Here is a 16,764-nt window from a genome sequence, read left to right as displayed (position 1 = left end):
AATTGTGGAAAGACCATGTAAAGTAGAGGAAAATCAATGAGCAGAGATTCAAATTTATTAAATCATTTAGTTAATAGTTTTTCTAAGTGCCAGGGTTATAAGAACAAAGTCTTTATTTAATTTGATTGAGGTGACAGATAATGAACAAGTTAACAAATAAGTGTTTGAGGTAGTGTTGAGTGCTCTGAAGAAAAAAGGCAGGGCAAGGGTGTAGAGAAGATGAAGGATTTTAAGTTTTTTTAACTTTAAAAAGTTTACAAAAGATTTATTTTAAAATCTCAAGCAGACTTTATTCTCTAGGATATGAAATGTTTTGGGCGGTGTTTTCTTCAAAAAGACAATATATTCCTTTGGTTCAAAAAATAAGACTATAAAAAGATATGTAGTAAAAGTTAACTCTATCCCATCCCTCTTTGTCTCCTCCTCCACTTTTCTTTGTTAAAAAGAAAGATATCCTGTGTTTCCTTATAGAAATCTAAGCAAAAAACACAGATTGATATTTTTTCTCTATAGAAAAGATGTATACATATATACACATATACTTTGCTGTTTTCACTATTTGAACGTCTTGAATATCTTTCCTCATGTTTTACAGCCATGCGGTATTCTGCTGTATAAATAGGCCATGGTGCATTTAACCGTTCCCTTGACAGTGGACATTGAGTTACATAGAAACAGTGTTCTACTTTGATCATTCCCAAAAGTGAGGTACTGGGTCAAAGGATACAGATTCACGTATAATTTTGTAGGTATTAGTAAATTGCCCTCCCACCAGCAGTATTTGAAAACGTCTATTTTCCATAACCTCTCCCACTAAAGGATTTTTGCCAGTGTGATAGGAGAATTGTATCTCAGAGTAGTTTATCATTGAGATATAATTTATATACCCTAAAATTTGTTCTTTTAAAGTATACAATTCAGTGGTTTTAGTATATTCACAAGGTTGTGTAACCACCACCATTGTCTTAATTCCAAACATTTTCATTATCCCCAAAAGATAGCCTATACCCATTAACAATCACAATCCATTTCCTATAGGCCCTGAAGTGAAGCTCAGTCGTGTCCGACTCTTTGCGACCCCATGAACTGTACAGTCCATGGAATTCTCCAGGCCAGAATACTGGAGTGGGTAGCCTTTCCCTTCTCCAGGGGATCTTCCCGACCCAGGGATTGAACCCAGGTCTCCCACATTGCAGGTGGGTTCTTTACCAGCTGAGCCAGAAGGGAAGCCCATAGGCCCTAACAGCCACTAACTAACCTGTCTCTGTTGATTTGCTTATTCTGGACAGTTCATATAAATGGAATCATACATTTGGTGGCTTTTGTGTCAGACTTCTTTCACTTAGCATTATGTTTTCAAGGTTCATCCATGTTGCGCATTTTTTAAGGGGAATTTGTGTTTTTCTTTCTGTGGAATGTCTGTTTTGAACTCTTTATATATATTAGAGATTAGCTCTTTGGGTATAAAAGAATTACTGAAACCTCTTTCCCCAGTTCATTGTTTTCCAGTATTGTTTAAATTGTTTTTTCTTTTATCTGTGGAGACACTTTTTTTTTTTTTTTTTTGGTACTCAGATTCATCTTCCCATGTTCAGAGTTATAACAAGTATCAACTATGTTTTATTCTAATACTTAAAAAAATCCATCTTGGCCCCACTGATTTGAGGGGCCACTTTCATTAGTGTCTTTTTAGCAAAGGAGTAACACATCCATTTTAGAGAATTCTAGTGGAGATACAGGCAAAAAGCTAAAGAAGGGAGAAGGTAGAGTGGATATTCATTTATATCCTTTCAAGCTTGTTTTTTTTTTTTCTTCTAGGGTTTTGTAATGCATAAATTTTATTTGTTTTCACAGTATTGGGATAATATTGTTCTGAGTCCTGTATTTCCAGTTAATACATCAGGGACATTTTTATTGAACAGATATTTATTGAGAGGGACTTCCCCGGTGGCGCAGTGGTAAAGAATCTGCCTGCCAGTGCAGGAGACTTAAGAGACATGCATGCAATCCCTGGGTAACTCTGGGTCAGGAAGATCCCCTGGAGTGGCAACCTACTCCAGTATTCTTATCTGGAAAATTCCATGGATAGAGGAGCCTGGCGGGCTACAGTCCATCGCGTCACAACGTTGGACATGACTTAGCGAACACGACTTTAGTGACTGAGCACAATTTATTGAAAACCTGCTACTTTTTGTCAAGCTGTGGGGGTTTAGGTATTGGGGATAAAAGAACAAAAGCCTGCCTTCAGGGAGTTTACCTTCTATAAACAAATTGTAAAATAGAAATTATGTGAGGGTAAGTGCTATAAAGAAAAATCAAAGGGCTGGAGAATGAGAGATGTTATTTTAGAGGAAAGTGGCCTGAGGAAAGTCATTAGGGAGATGACTTTTGGGCTGACTTGAATGAAGTGAGAGTGTGTTCTGCTAATATCTATGAAATTAAATATTTCAAAGCTGTGAAAATAACAAGTACAGTAATCTTGAGGCAAAAGTATGGCATGACTGGTATGAACAGGGGATTGCGAGGATGTAGGTATTCCTTATTCAGAGTGAGCTAGAGGGAGAGCGGAAGGTGAAGAGACCAGAAGTGTCCTAGCAGGTGAAGATTGGAGGTTTTGTTCTGAGAGAATTTTGAGCAGAAGAGAGACATTATCTGACTTGTTTTCTAAAAGCTTTACTCTGGTTGCTTTTTTGGAGAAGAGACTTGGAGGGTTAAGAGAATAAGCTGCTGCTGCTGCTAAGTCACATCAGTGGTGTACGACTCTGCGACCCCATAGACAGCAGCCCACCAGGCTCCTGTCCCTGGGATTCTCCAGGCAAGCACACTGGAGTGGGTTGCCAGCAAAACTCAGGATGTGTATTTAGAAGTTTGGAGCGGAGAAGTGAGGCAGAAATAGAAGCTGAAGAATAACAGCCAGGAGAGTCTGGTTCTCAGGCTGGGTTGCCTCCCTGCACCCGCTATAGGCAGCTGCTGGTGTGCTTCATGTCAGCATAGGTCAGCTTGCGTTTTCTAGAGTTTTTATAAATGGAATCATATAGTGTGGTTTTTTTTGCCTGACTTTGAGATTCATCCATGTTACACATATCAGTAGTTTATTGCTAAGTAGTATTCCATTGTATGAATATACCACAATTTGTTTATTCATTAACCTGATGATGGACATTTGTGTTGTTTCCAGTTTTTGACTATTAGACATAAAATTGTTGTGAACGTTTATGTTCAAGTCCTTTTATAGACATAGGGTTTTGCTTTGTGCCCAGGATCAGACTGGCTGGATCACAGAGTTGATACCTGTTTGCATGTGTATGCTAAGTCGATTTGGCCCACAGGCTCCTCTGTCCATGGGATTCTCCAGGCAAGAATACTGGAGTGGGTTGCCATGTCCACCTCTGGGGGATCTTCCCCACCCAGGGATTGAACCTGTGTCTCTTATGTCTCTTGCATTGGCAGGCAGTTCTTCACAGCAAGCTCCACTGCCAGGCTGTTTTGCAAAGTGACCAGTGTTTTAGAGTACCAGCTTCTCCACATCCTCACCAACACTAGGTATAGTCATTCCTACCCAGTGAATGTCTCTCTCTCTCTGTTTATTATTATTATTATTATTATTATTATTTTTGGCTTTTCAGAATCTCAGAGATCTCCTCCCATAGTCATTCTTTTTAATTTTAGCCATTGTGTTCTGTTTGTCCACTCTGCTGATGTGTTTTCTTTCTTCCATTTTCCTATAGTTACTTGAACATTCTTTAGAATTCTGGTTTGATTTATTTACAGTATTTTTGAGCACGTCTGAGCACATGTATGTCTCCCCTTTAACAACTCTAATCACTCCTGGACTGAATTTACCAACTTCTCTAGCCCCTACTCTCAATGCCCAGAGAAGTTATCTTTCTTAGTGAAATCATCACTTTTCTTTTCCAACTGCCAAGAAACCTTGAAGTTCTTTTGGGGCTTTTTATTTTGTTGTTTTTGGGGGGGTTGTTTTGGTTTTTTAATTTGCAGTTCATTCTGTGTATAAGATCTTAAACTCTGAAATTTCCGCCTTGATCTTTGTGAGTTTACTTTATTATTTAGTCTAATTTTGATCCCAATGATTGAGATAAAGTGCCCTCGTCTGTGTTCACATGGGACCTATACTTTGTTCCAACTCATCTGTAATGTAATTCTTAACTAGTGGTTAAAAGCCCAGAATCTGAAGTAAGACTGACTTCAAATTCTAGCTTCACCTCTTAATAAATGGGTGATCTTGGGGAAATTTTAAAACCTTTCTGGGCCTTATTTCTTCATTGTTAAATAGATCTGATCATATAATCTACCTCCAGAGATAATCCAAATAATGAGCTTTTACATTTGGTCTCCAAAGATGCTTTTAGTTTACAGAAAAACGCAGTAAACTTTGACTTGATCCTGTTTAGGATATAGCTGACAGAAAACTCTTCAAATATAAATAATTTGGGAGGGGATTACATAATTTATTACCATGTTGATACCAAGTAATTTTTAAAATTCTCTTTTCTAGTGTAAGACGAGGTAGATTTGAAAGTTTATTTGGAAAACAGACTAAAAATAGCACGTTTGATTTTTGTCCAGTACATTTTATGTAAGCAAACATGATTTTCTTCAGTATGTGTTGTGGGGTGGGGTGGGGATAGAATCAAGAATACTTTTGAATTATGGGCTACCAAGAGTTTTGCAGGTTATTTGAAAAGCTATCCTGGAAAGAATATTTATTTAACAGATTGACTGGTGTGACTATATAAAGTAGTAAATTTTGGAGGAAAACAAATATATTAAATGTCAAATGCAGAATACATTCTGCAGATAAATGGGCAGAAGGATAGGAATAGTTCATGAAGAAGGAGGACTATAGGGGGAATGTATCCTGCTGTATTAAAAACATACAATCGAGATACTTTTGAAATTCCATTTTGCATCTAGCAGAGTAGCATAACAGACAGTGCTGCTGGGGTTGAGGTAAAATTGTACTTCATTGCCAGGCGTTGTAAATTGCTAGAACCTTTTTAGAAACTCAAATGACAGTACAGGGCAAGAACCATGCAGATTTACATTTCTTTTGTCCTAATTCTACTACTTCCTAGATTTGTCTATAGATGAATTTAGCCAAAGCATAAAGGATATATTCAAGAAGATATTAAGTGTCAAAATATGTATAAATCTGTTGGCTTTCCTAGTTGGCAAAAAGCATTTAGTTGTTCAGCATCCCTCCCCCCATCCCCACCACACTCATCACACATTCCCGTGTCACTTTCCATTCATAGATAGAATACGGAAATGATTTTTATTTTTTCATGAAAGCCATTCACAGTTAATTGTACACTTTCATTCCTCACTCTTTAACCAAGTTTGTTTGCTGAAGCAGGGATGTCAAAGAAGACCATGTTCTGCCTGTTGTTGTTGTTGTTCAGTTGCTAAGTTGTGTCCTACTCTTTGCGACCCCATGGACTATAGCCCTGCTGGGCTCCTCTGTCCATGGATTTCCCAGGCAAGAACACTGGAGTGGGTTACTCTTTCCTTCTCCAGAGGATCTTCCCAGGTCAAGGATTGAACGTGCATCTCCTGAATTGGCAGGCAGATTCTTTACTCCTGAGCCACCAGGGAAACCCTGTTGTTTTGTCTGTTAGCAGAGCAAAAAAGGGGTCATGAGAAAAGGGAGTTTTAGTGGTGCAGCCGCAAGTGAGGCCACACTTGGCAGTGACACAGTCTTGCTTAGAAATGTCAGCTCCAGAGCCCACAGTTCTGCTAGGTGACTCTCTTCTCCCCTTGCACTCCCTCCCACTTTCCCTTCCTACCCTTCCCCACAGATTGGAGTAGTGTACTCTGATATTTAAGCCTTTCTCTTAATGCTTACAAGGAGAGGAAAGGGATTTGGAAAGGAAAGAGTATCGAAGGAAAAACCCATTGACAGCTCCGTAGATCCAAAGAGTGGTGATGCTGCCATTCGGTTAGGAAGCCTGTGGTTACTTTAGAAAGAAAACCACCCATCATCCATGTTATGAGATGCTGAAGTTACAGTACTGGACACTTCATTTATACTCAAGGTTTGGGGATGAGGTGCTGTGGCACTTACAAAACCTTTGGAAAACCAGGCTTTTAAGTGTTCAGCATTGCAGAGGCCTGCAGCTTAACCAGTATGAAATGTGTGTTTCTAGTTGTGTTTAAATGACTGCTTTATTATGCAGGCTTTGAAGGATTTGCCATTGATCCCCTTCCCCCCAAAAAGTTAAGATTATTATTTGAAATACTGACCTGTTGAGAAATTATTTCATAGCAATAATTGTTAAAAAGATATCCATTTGTTTTTGGTACAGATGGAAGTGTAGAGAATGAGTTTTCTAACTAACCAATGATTGCACCTTCATGATTTGGCTTATTGGAACAAATAAAATTTCAGGCTTTAAGGGAAATGCTTTAGAGATGGCATTTTGGAAAAATGTGAGTCTAGACCCTTTGAATGTGATTCATTATGGAAACCTGGCTTACATCACCATTTAAAGATTGCTTATTATTTACTTTTGCTTTGGTTTTATAACTTGTGTATAGAGTGAGAGGAGAGCTGTTGAGCTCAGTTGGATATCAGTGCTGGAAACGAGAGTTGTACTTGAAGTCCTGTGGTGAAATACTTGTGTGATTGGACTCTTCTGTATGTAAATCTTGATTCTTGCACGTTATGTAGATGCCTCTGAACTTTTTCCTTCTTCATTGACCTTTTGGGAATTGTTCTGGGGTTTTTTCATGTATCTTACCCAAAAAATTTTTGTTATTTTGAACATATAATAACTTTGAACACTCAGGGTTTATTTTACGTTTTATTTATTAAATTAAGAGATAGCAAATGAGGATGATTCGTGACCATGGCTATCCCATAGTTGGCAGAACTTGATAATGAGAAGTAATTTGTCCTATGTATATACACTTGTAATCACAGTACTGGTGCAGATGTTTTCTTTCTGTGAGCAGTTGAGTCTGTGAATCACCTCCTATGGATATGGGTGTCCTGGTGACAGGGAGCCAGCTGTTGGGTGTCATAAATAAACAGCTTGCTCCTAGTTGGCTGCTCCAGAGAAGAGAGCAGGAATAGAGCACGTGGGGTGAAGATTTTCGCAACGCCTATAATGACCCGGCTAAAATTCGTTGAGATTTTCTGCTGTGGCTTTTTCCTATAGATGCCAGAGTTCATCTGTTTCGGATTTTCACAAATGATTCATCTTCCTGTCATATTTTCTTAGACTACAGTGACTAAAGCACCTTCGAGTCACTTTTAGGGATTTTCTCCTATCATAATGTATTGGAGAAGAGAACAGTGATATTCAAGCTCAGTCCTGTTTTCCATCTCATGCTGATTGATTCCTGTGGTACATGGAAAACTGTTTCTCCCTGAAAATGGCATTCTGGTGATTTACTGTTTTCTGTGGGAGAAAACTTAATGGCCTTCTCTTCTGTTTCTCTTTCAGAGAAAATCTGGAAAAGTTGTAAACAAAGCATTTCTCTAAGAAAATTTTGGATAGCAGAAATTCTGGATAACAGGTAAAAGGAGTGTTTAAATTTCTTTGATGATGCTGATAATCAACTGTAATCTGCAGAAGTGAAGCAGGAGAGGAAAGATCAAGGAGAAGAACTAGGTGTGCTTTGTGTCAGGGGCTGAATTAGGGACTGTAGGTATATTATCTTGTTTAGATGGTTTTTACCAAGATTCTGAACGTAGATCTAAGAATCTCAGAATAAAATTGTCGTTTGAAATGCTGTTTTAAGTAGATTTACCTCTTGATTGGATTTTCTGTCTGCAGGCATTTTTTAACATCAACCATAAATAAAATACAGAAGTATAATACAGAATGCTAGGATCTGCTGTGATGAGCCCTAGCTAAGGCTTCTGAGTTTCTGTCTTTTATTTTAGTTCTTGATCTTTGCCAGTTATTAATATTTGCAGCTTTACCATCTCCTTAATTCTTGTTAATACTTTGTTACCAGATCTGGTATTTAAGTTTGCCAATAAGGTGTCTCTTCACAGTGGAGTCCAGCCCAGGCGTCCCCATCGTGTTCTCGGTGGCAGTCTTACTGTGGCTGAATAAGTGTCCCTTTGTACTCTTTCCTCTGTCTCACAAAATTCAGAAAGTCCAAGAAATAACACTATATGTAAAACATCCAGTGTGCTTTAAGAATTGTATCTCAAATGACAGCTGCAATTTTACCTTTTAAACTAGAGAAGACATGAAAAGAAATCAGACTTCCCTCAGACCCTGTCAGCATACACCCGTGCTCATAGCCTGAGGGGAAGGGCCTTTCCTGATGGTGGTGTAGCGGGTGAGAAAAAGATATCATCAGTTTAAAAAAAGTAAGATTTTAGTATTTGCTGATCTTTCTTTGGTATTTTTCATTTTTGTCAGGGCGGACCAGTTTAGTCACCATGAGTTGGAGCTTCCTCACTCGCCTACTGGAGGAGATCCACAACCACTCCACATTTGTAGGGAAGATCTGGCTCACGGTATTGATCGTCTTCCGGATCGTTCTTACAGCCGTAGGAGGAGAATCCATCTATTACGACGAGCAAAGCAAATTTGTGTGCAACACGGAGCAGCCGGGCTGCGAGAACGTCTGCTATGACGCCTTTGCACCGCTCTCTCACGTGCGCTTCTGGGTGTTCCAGATCATCCTGGTGGCCACCCCCTCGGTCATGTACCTGGGCTATGCCATTCATAAGATTGCCAAGATGGAGCACGGCGACGCAGACAAGAAGGCCGCTCGCAGCAAGCCCTACGCAATGCGCTGGAAACAGCACCGGGCTCTGGAAGAAACGGAAGAGGACCATGAAGAGGATCCCATGATGTATCCAGAAATGGAATTAGAAAGTGAGAAAGAAAATAAAGATCAGAACCAATCTAAACCTAAGCATGACGGCCGGCGGCGGATTCGGGAGGATGGGCTCATGAAGATCTATGTGCTGCAGCTGCTGGCAAGGACCGTGTTCGAGGTGGGTTTCCTGGTTGGGCAGTATTTCCTGTATGGCTTCCAAGTCCACCCATTTTATGTGTGCAGCAGACTCCCTTGCCCTCATAAGATAGACTGCTTTATTTCTAGACCCACTGAAAAGACCATCTTTCTTCTGATAATGTATGGTGTTACAGGCCTTTGCCTATTGCTTAACATTTGGGAGATGCTTCATTTAGGATTTGGGACAATTCGAGACTCACTAAACAGTAAAAGGAGGGAACTGGAAGATCCGGGTGCTTATAATTATCCTTTCACTTGGAATACGCCATCTGCTCCCCCTGGCTATAACATTGCCGTCAAACCAGATCAAATCCAGTACACCGAACTGTCCAACGCTAAGATTGCCTACAAGCAAAACAAGGCCAACATCGCCCAGGAACAGCAGTACGGCAGCCATGAGGACAGCCTCCCACCCGACCTGGAGACTCTGCAGAGGGAAATCAGAATGGCTCAGGAACGCCTGGATCTGGCCATCCAGGCCTACAATCACCAAAATAACCCCCACGGTTCCCGGGGAAAAAAAGCCAAAGTGGGGTCCAAAGCTGGGTCCAACAAAAGCAGTGCTAGTAGCAAATCAGGGGATGGGAAGACCTCCGTCTGGATTTAATCTTGGCTGGGCTTAAAGCTTGTGCTTTCATAGTTCATGGTAAGCAGCGGCTCACTGAAAAACGACTTCCGTTGAGTAAACATTTGGCTCTGCTTATCTTCAGGGATGCTGTTGGCTCATGATCCAAGCTCAGGGGACTCTGAAGGTGGGGCTGGGGCAAGGGGGAGAGAATGGGAAACACAGCGTTCTTGGATACGAGTTCCAGCAATAATATAGTTGCAGAACTTTACATTTGTGTCTTCCAGATCTGGAAAAGAACAGATATATTTAAATCATTCTTGTTGAACAGTTTTTGTATGTACAGTATTATGGTACTTTTTTTTTTTTAAGTATGAGAACTTTTTTTTGTATTTGTACATTGGACCACTGTAGTTATACTTTTATATTAAAGGGGAGAAAAATCCTTAAGGTAATGCTTATTAGGCTAGTGTTATTACTTTGTTCAGCAAACTCTACCCGGGGTTTAAAGTTTTAATAGATGCTATACACCTAATAAAAAGTGCCTCTCGTGTTACAGGGACAATTTCAGATATGTGAGGAGCTGAAGGGGGATGAGTCAGTTCTTAGCCTCGGAGAGGAAGTCCACAGTAGAAGGAAATGGAGATCTCGCTCTGACTTGAGAAATCTTTGAATCTTATTCATATGCCCAGAGTTGTATCTAGTCTTTGAAAAGCTATTTTTGCTTCCAAGTGATTCACTGCAGGAGTCCTCTAAATACCAAGCCTTACTTTGATGGTGTGTATGTAACGTCAGTTGTTTCAAAAGTCTGATGCACAAAGATGTCCTCAACCAGTAGCAGTGTGGAGACTGTGGCTAGAACTGTTCTGAGATTCCTCTATCACCAAGCAAAGCCATGCCTAGAAAATAAGCCCTGATGTTTAGTTGTGGGCCTGTTTGATTTGCCTTAAATCTGAATCAAAAAATCTGCCTCTCTCTGGTTTCTTAAGATGCCAGTGATGAATATTTTCTTTTATATGTTAACAATAAAAATACAAAAATTCCCTTCTAGGCTAAAAATTAATCAAAGCCACTTACACTGCATGTGGCAGAAGGCCTAAGTTCAACTTCCTTGCTTCTTATCATCTACCATGGGGTTTTTATAATCTACCTACTTCTGCCAAATTTGGTTTCTGTCCCGAAGACCAGTTCAGACCTGGGATTCTGTCTGTAAATAGTCTGAAAGAGAATTTCAGTATTTATTCACTGTAGGCATATGTTTGTCAGTGACAAGCATTCATGTTCACGTAACACTCATAATTTGCAGTAGTATTTAACCGCCATTTCAGCCTTCTGTTGCATAACTTTGTTCTGTCGTGTTCACGTCATTTGTCTTGCAGTTAAGAGCTTCTGCGTGAGAGCTTGGTAAAGATTTAAAGGAAGGAGTGTTTGCTTCACCAGGGAGCATTTCATTTGGGACATCTCACTCTTCTCTAACAGAAAGTTAATTGCAAGCCACCTGGAACTTTGAAATTCCAGGAGTGGGTTTTGTTTTGTTTTTGCTCTTAATTTTAAAATGTCAGTTCTTTATTATTTAAGAGGGTCTTAGAACAGCATCCTGTGTACAGTTCTTTTTTCTTTGTTCTCCATTTCTCCCTCTCCCCCCAAAAAAATTCAGTTGAAAATTTAAGCTTATCTTCTAGCCATGCATTTACATTTACTTTGCTTTTTTTAAATCTGTAAATTTTACCCAAGAGAAGCTCCTCAGGATCTCTCAACATTTGAGCAAAAGGTCAACTGCAGTGAGATTGAAGGGAAAATTTCAGAAAATGACTTATATGCGTATGTATCCTGGATAATTACCAGATCTGCATAGTTTCCTTCAAAACAAAGTGTTACTAAAGAATTTGAAGTAGTTATTCTAAAACAGGCAAGATTTTAAATACTTCACGCTGGCTAAGATAAAGAACTACCAAAAATTCTTATGTCAGTAGAACTTCACGCATACTTCTGAATTGAAGGACAGAAAAAAATACACGTAGGTTCATGTCCATCTATTCAGAGCCTGAGGGAGAATAGAGTGGCTTTGCCATTGGGAGGGTTGGGAATTTGAATGATAGGAGAGGGACGGAGTCAAGCAGAAATGCCAGGCAGACATTCGGCGCCAGAAGCATCCACTTAGTTTCTACAGGCAGGGCCTCCGGTGTTTCATCTTGGCTTGTTCTGATGAGAATGTTATCTTTTGTGTCTGGATAATTCTTCAACTTCCTCAAGTACATAGAAAGATATTCTGGGTCACCTTCGCATGTGTTCAAATCTATTTTTATTCTGTCACTAAAGTTCTGCGTATGACATAGATTTCCCAACTCTGACTGCTTCCTTGATCTATTTCTTTTAGCCTTTGAACGTACAAGTTTGCCAAAACCATTCTCACCTGATAACATGTCATGGACCTACATTAAGAAAATGGCCCTTTGAATGTCTGGCTTAACCCACTGAGTGAATAAAAAGACTGTTCCAGTTACTGTTCTGGAACTTGCAAGTGGTTGTATAAACAGCATTTTTTTTTTTCCTATCAAAATCACATTGCTTTGAATTGCTGCCTAAGACATGCTATGTCTCACGACATGTGCTTCTCTAAATGGTAGCTGAGTGCTTCGTCCTTCACGTACTATAGTCAGGATATGGTCAACAGCATGTTTATATTCCTTGATATACCATCAGATTTATTCAGATGTGTGTCCTTTATAAAGCAAACAGGCTTTTTTTCTTAGCTCAAATTTGAGGGATGAATTAGATCGCATTTTCCTCTGAAGAAATGTTAATGTGCATTGTGTGGCTTCATTTTTGCTTTCTGCCTTAGTTTTGCTGGCTTCTGTATTTGTTCACTTAAAACCACAGGTGTGTGATTTCATTAGAAGTTTTTCTGGGGATTTTCCTTGACTAACACCTATAGAATTCCTTTTGATAAAGATGAACTCTGTCATCTAAAATGGTTCTCACAGGTCAGAACTCCCACACATCTGTCTTTAAGAAGGACACCTATGTCTTTGGAAAGAAAAATGTCATCATTAAGTACCTTAGCTGTCGTTTCTTTGTGGTGTGAAACTAAGCAATTCCCTCTGCTTTTCCAAGTTCCAGTAGCTGCCTACCTCTCAAAAGTGTTACGGAGTGGTTAGAGAAAGCCTCTGGTGAAAAGTATTAAAAGACCAACTGTTGGTCATTGTCTGAGCTTGAAGCTTCAAAAAAATCATTGAAAGAACTATATGATATAGTAAGATGTCCTTCGGTGCTCTTTATCACAGGAATCCGTTGTTGAAACACTGAACTTGCTCTAGCAGCTTATTCCGAAAATGGACTTAAATGTTATTCCTATTAGTCATACCTATGATTTACCCGTTAAGCTTATAAATGTCCAGGCTTTGTGTTTTCCATCTCATTTATGGAACTGTACACTTGTAAAAATAATACCTATAGTTGAGGATAAATTTTTGGCCAGGCAGTGTTTGGTAAAAGGCAAGTATGTTATACTTGAACCTACTTCAAGAAATGCCTTTTTATAAAGGAAAGGTCTTTCCTGACTGTGAAGTAAAGTACCTGAAGTCAGAGATACACAGTTGCTGGTCATTTTGCTTGAAAGGTTCCAGATATTGATTTTATCTTCATAAAATCATGTAATTTCATGAAGAGTCTTACCACCTAAAAATAATAAAGCCCCTGCACTTATACAGTGCCGAGTTTGGAAATAAAATTTCAACTCACCTATGTATCATAAATCTGTAATAATTCACAGTCACCATCAAATGTTAGAATCATTAGGTTGGCTTGCATACTTGTTACTCATTCTGGCCATATATCATGGAGAGTTTAAAAGATTTTATTTGTTGTCTCTAACGCAGTTGTGTTGTTTTTGTTGTTTTTAATAATGATGTTGAGTTTGGTTCATGCATATTCCATGTTAAGAATCATACTTTTAAAAGAAGCAATCTGTGTATTCCAAAATGCAGGAGTCCAAAAGAAAGCCCTACCCCTGTACAAAGTGTCTGCAGAAATGAAAGAAGTGATAATTCTGCATTTCAGGCTTGGCTTGTTGAACCAGCAAAGACGTTTGGCTATAATATGCTTCCGAGACTGGAAGTGTTTTTCTTCATTATACTCTCAATTGTGTTCTCGTCAATAAATCTCTTACAGAAGTCTCTACCTCAGGCACTGTTAGATATGATTAGCATATTGATACTGAAAAACTTAGCTAGGACTTCAAACTTTTAAATGTAAAATTCAACTGTTAACTAGCAATTTAACGTCATGTAATGTTCAATTTGGATATTGTATGAACAACCAAGGAGTTACCCATTCTAGTGCCAAAGATTACTGGTTACTAATTTCATTCTGTACAGTTAATGTAAAACTTTACACAGTGGGGACAGACTCCTCTCAGGGCCTTGTCTCTAGGAAGAGTTTTGTTGGTTCTGAATGTTTGTCATTTCCAAATACAGTTTAGAAGATTTCATTTGTGGTCTGTGCATCTTTTTCCAAACTTGAAAACTCAACTGCCAGGACGTGTCATTTTGAGGATTTTTACCCCATCCTTTGTATAACATAGTGCCCGAGAGCTTAATGGTTTACACAGGAAACCTGATATGGAAATCTCTTCCAGTATATTCACCTGTAAGTTGATCTCAGTGGGAATACAGGAGCAGGAAATTTTCAAAGTAGAGGCTTGGGCTCAAAAGGTACCACCTGATTTTTCATAGCTGTGTTAGAATTCCCCTGGGGTTGCTGTGGCTGGAAGGGTTTGGCATGTTTGTGGCGTCTCCATCTGGGGAGGGTAGGTGACCTTGAGAGGGCAGGGGTACAGTCTAAGCAGCCCCTGGGAACACACCCCATCTCTGGCTCCCCTTGGTTCTGGATTCCTGGAGAAGCGTGCCTTCTGGGAGGGATGCCCCTCACAGATGGAGACCAGTCTTGGTGTGACTCATCCACTCTTTGAGAAGAGAATGGTGTGGGGGAGGGCTGAGGAGAGGGTAGCCTTTACTGCAACAATGCCCTCTGTTCCCCCAGACACAGAATCGCTGACAGAACAGGTCATGCACTGAGCGCACCCTGAGCAGCACAGATTGTAAACTGGTCAGCCAACCATATTTGGTAATAAACGTGTGAGCCATTTGAAAGCTGTTAGAGCTGCTAGTTTGGAAAGAAGTTTCTTCAGCAGATTTGCCATCAGAACAGAGACTAGTACCTGGAAACGGTGTTGTATCCAAGTTAAAATTTGTTTTCTTTGCCATGTAGAGTTTAAAATAGTTTTTCTAAGGTTTTGAGGGCTTATACCAGTCTTAACATGTAATGCTGTTAGAATTGGAAGCATATTACCCAGGAGCGCAGAGCATACAGAGGTTGAGGCAGAACCGAGAACAGACCTGGGTCTGCACACTGATTGCCCAGTGGCTCGATCCAGCATCCTTTGGTCTTTTCCTGGAGAAGTGCAGAAGCCGCTGTTGGTGGGGCTGTCATGGTGGCTGGGGGTGGACCCTGCTTGGTGGACCTTGCTGTCTTCAAGCACTTTTTCCTAAATGACCATTGGACCACCTATGAAGAAGTAACAGCGAATGCCTATTCAGATGTTGGTTCCTTGGACCCATCTCAGGCTCAAATAGTCAGAAAGTTTTCCACGTGGTTTTTTCTTAAGAATCTTTTATTAAGGTATAATTTACACAATGTAAAACTCATTCCTTGAGCATGTAGTTACAGATTCGTGCATTGAGTAAGCTACCACTGGAAGATATAGAAGTTATATTTTCCAAAATTCTCTATAGGTGATTCTTATGTATATTAAGGTGTGAGAACCGCTTATCTTAGGAAAACAATATAAACATGAAGTGTGTGCCAGAATAAAAGGGAGAAGGGGATTGATTTGAGTGATCACTGTTCAAGGAGGTTTAAACCAGACAGAGCACATGAATGTCATCTTGTGTCAGCTTGGAATGATGGCTGGCTGGAGTGGAGGACTGGAGATGACTCAGACTGGAATCAGCTGAATAATCCATAAGTGATTTGGGAGAGGGGCAGGGGCTACCAGGAAGAATGCTGTCTCCAGCTAGATGTTTAAGCATGTTTTCTAAATTTTTATTGGAGTGTAGTTGACTTACAATGTTTTGTTTCTGCTATAGAGCACAGTGAATCAGTTATATATATGTGTGTGTGTGTGTGTGTGTATATATATACTTTTTTTTTTTTTTTAAAGATTCTTTTCCTGTATAGGTCATTACAGAGACTGAGAGGGCTTCTCAGGTGGCTCAGTGGTAAAGAATCCACTTGCCAGTGCAGGTGACATGAGTTTGATTGCTAAGTCAGGAAGATCCCCTGCAGAAGGAAACGGCAACCCACTCCAGTATTCTTGGCTGGGAAATCCCATAGACAGAGGAGCCTGATGGGCTACAGTTCTTGTGGTTGCCAAAGAGTCGGACATGACTTAGCTAAAACAAGAGTGTTGAGTTTTCTGTGCTGTGCAGTAGGTAGGTCCTTGTTAGTTATCTATCTACATAGTGTAGTGTGTATATGTCAATCCTAATCTCCCAATTTAAACCCCTCCCCACCTCCACACCCCACTCCAGTACTCTTGCCTGGAAACTCCCATGGATGGAGGAGCCTGGTAGGCTGCAGTCCATGGGGTCGCTGAGAGTTGGACACAACTCAGTGACTTCACTTTCACTTTTCGCATTGGAGAAGGAAATGGCAACCCACTCCAGTGTTCTTGCCTGGAGAATCCCAGGGACGGGGGAGCCTGTTGGGCTGCTGTCTATGGGGTCACACAGAGTCGGACACAACTGAAGCGACTTAGCAGCAGCAGCCACCTCCACAAAGCATAAGTTTTCAAAACATCTTCTGGTAGGCATTCCGGACTTCCACTTTATCACTATGACTAGACCCAGAACCATCCCACCTTGTATGTGAACAAGTTGGTACCACTGCTTCAGAGTTTCTCCACCCTACATTTTATGACTTCTTTGAGGAAAGTAGAAACAGGAAGTGACTCAGGTTGGAAAACAAAAGAGAAAAGAGATGATGGTGACAGGCATCTGCTGTCGGTTGGTTTTCTCTCCTGCCTTCTCAGTTCCAAGGACGTGCACAGCATTTCCTTGCTGTGCCCTTGACATGCTGTGCCTACTTTCACTGAGATTTGGGGATTGTGAAAAAAGCCCATGGAAGCCCACTGC

At 40.2% G+C, this 16,764-nt stretch overlaps 1 protein-coding gene across 23 annotated transcripts in view; it reads left to right on the top strand.

The window, feature by feature from the left end:
- GJC1 (gap junction protein gamma 1) overlaps window positions 1–14,060 on the top strand; it is a 31,769-nt gene extending 17,709 nt beyond the window's left edge. For 11 of the 23 annotated variants that reach the window (XM_042256093.2, XM_027974417.3, XM_012186215.4 and 8 more), the window contains 2 exons: window positions 7,470–7,542; window positions 8,403–14,060. In XM_042256093.2, the coding sequence (XP_042112027.1) occupies window positions 8,423–9,613 (1,191 nt within the window). In that variant the 5' untranslated portion in view covers window positions 7,470–7,542; window positions 8,403–8,422 and the 3' untranslated portion in view covers window positions 9,614–14,060. Of the gene's footprint in view, window positions 1–1,038; window positions 1,197–3,450; window positions 7,371–7,469; window positions 7,543–8,402 lie in introns of all 23 variants that reach the window. The other 12 variants (XM_060395735.1, XM_060395728.1, XM_042256095.1 and 9 more) reach the window with 4 other exon arrangements.
- The last annotated feature ends 2,704 nt before the right edge of the window (window positions 14,061–16,764 follow it).

Source organism: Ovis aries, chromosome 11 (assembly GCF_016772045.2).
Source record: "Ovis aries strain OAR_USU_Benz2616 breed Rambouillet chromosome 11, ARS-UI_Ramb_v3.0, whole genome shotgun sequence".
Taxonomy (NCBI): domain Eukaryota; kingdom Metazoa; phylum Chordata; class Mammalia; order Artiodactyla; family Bovidae; genus Ovis; species Ovis aries.
This window is presented reverse-complemented; position numbering and strand designations above follow the sequence as displayed.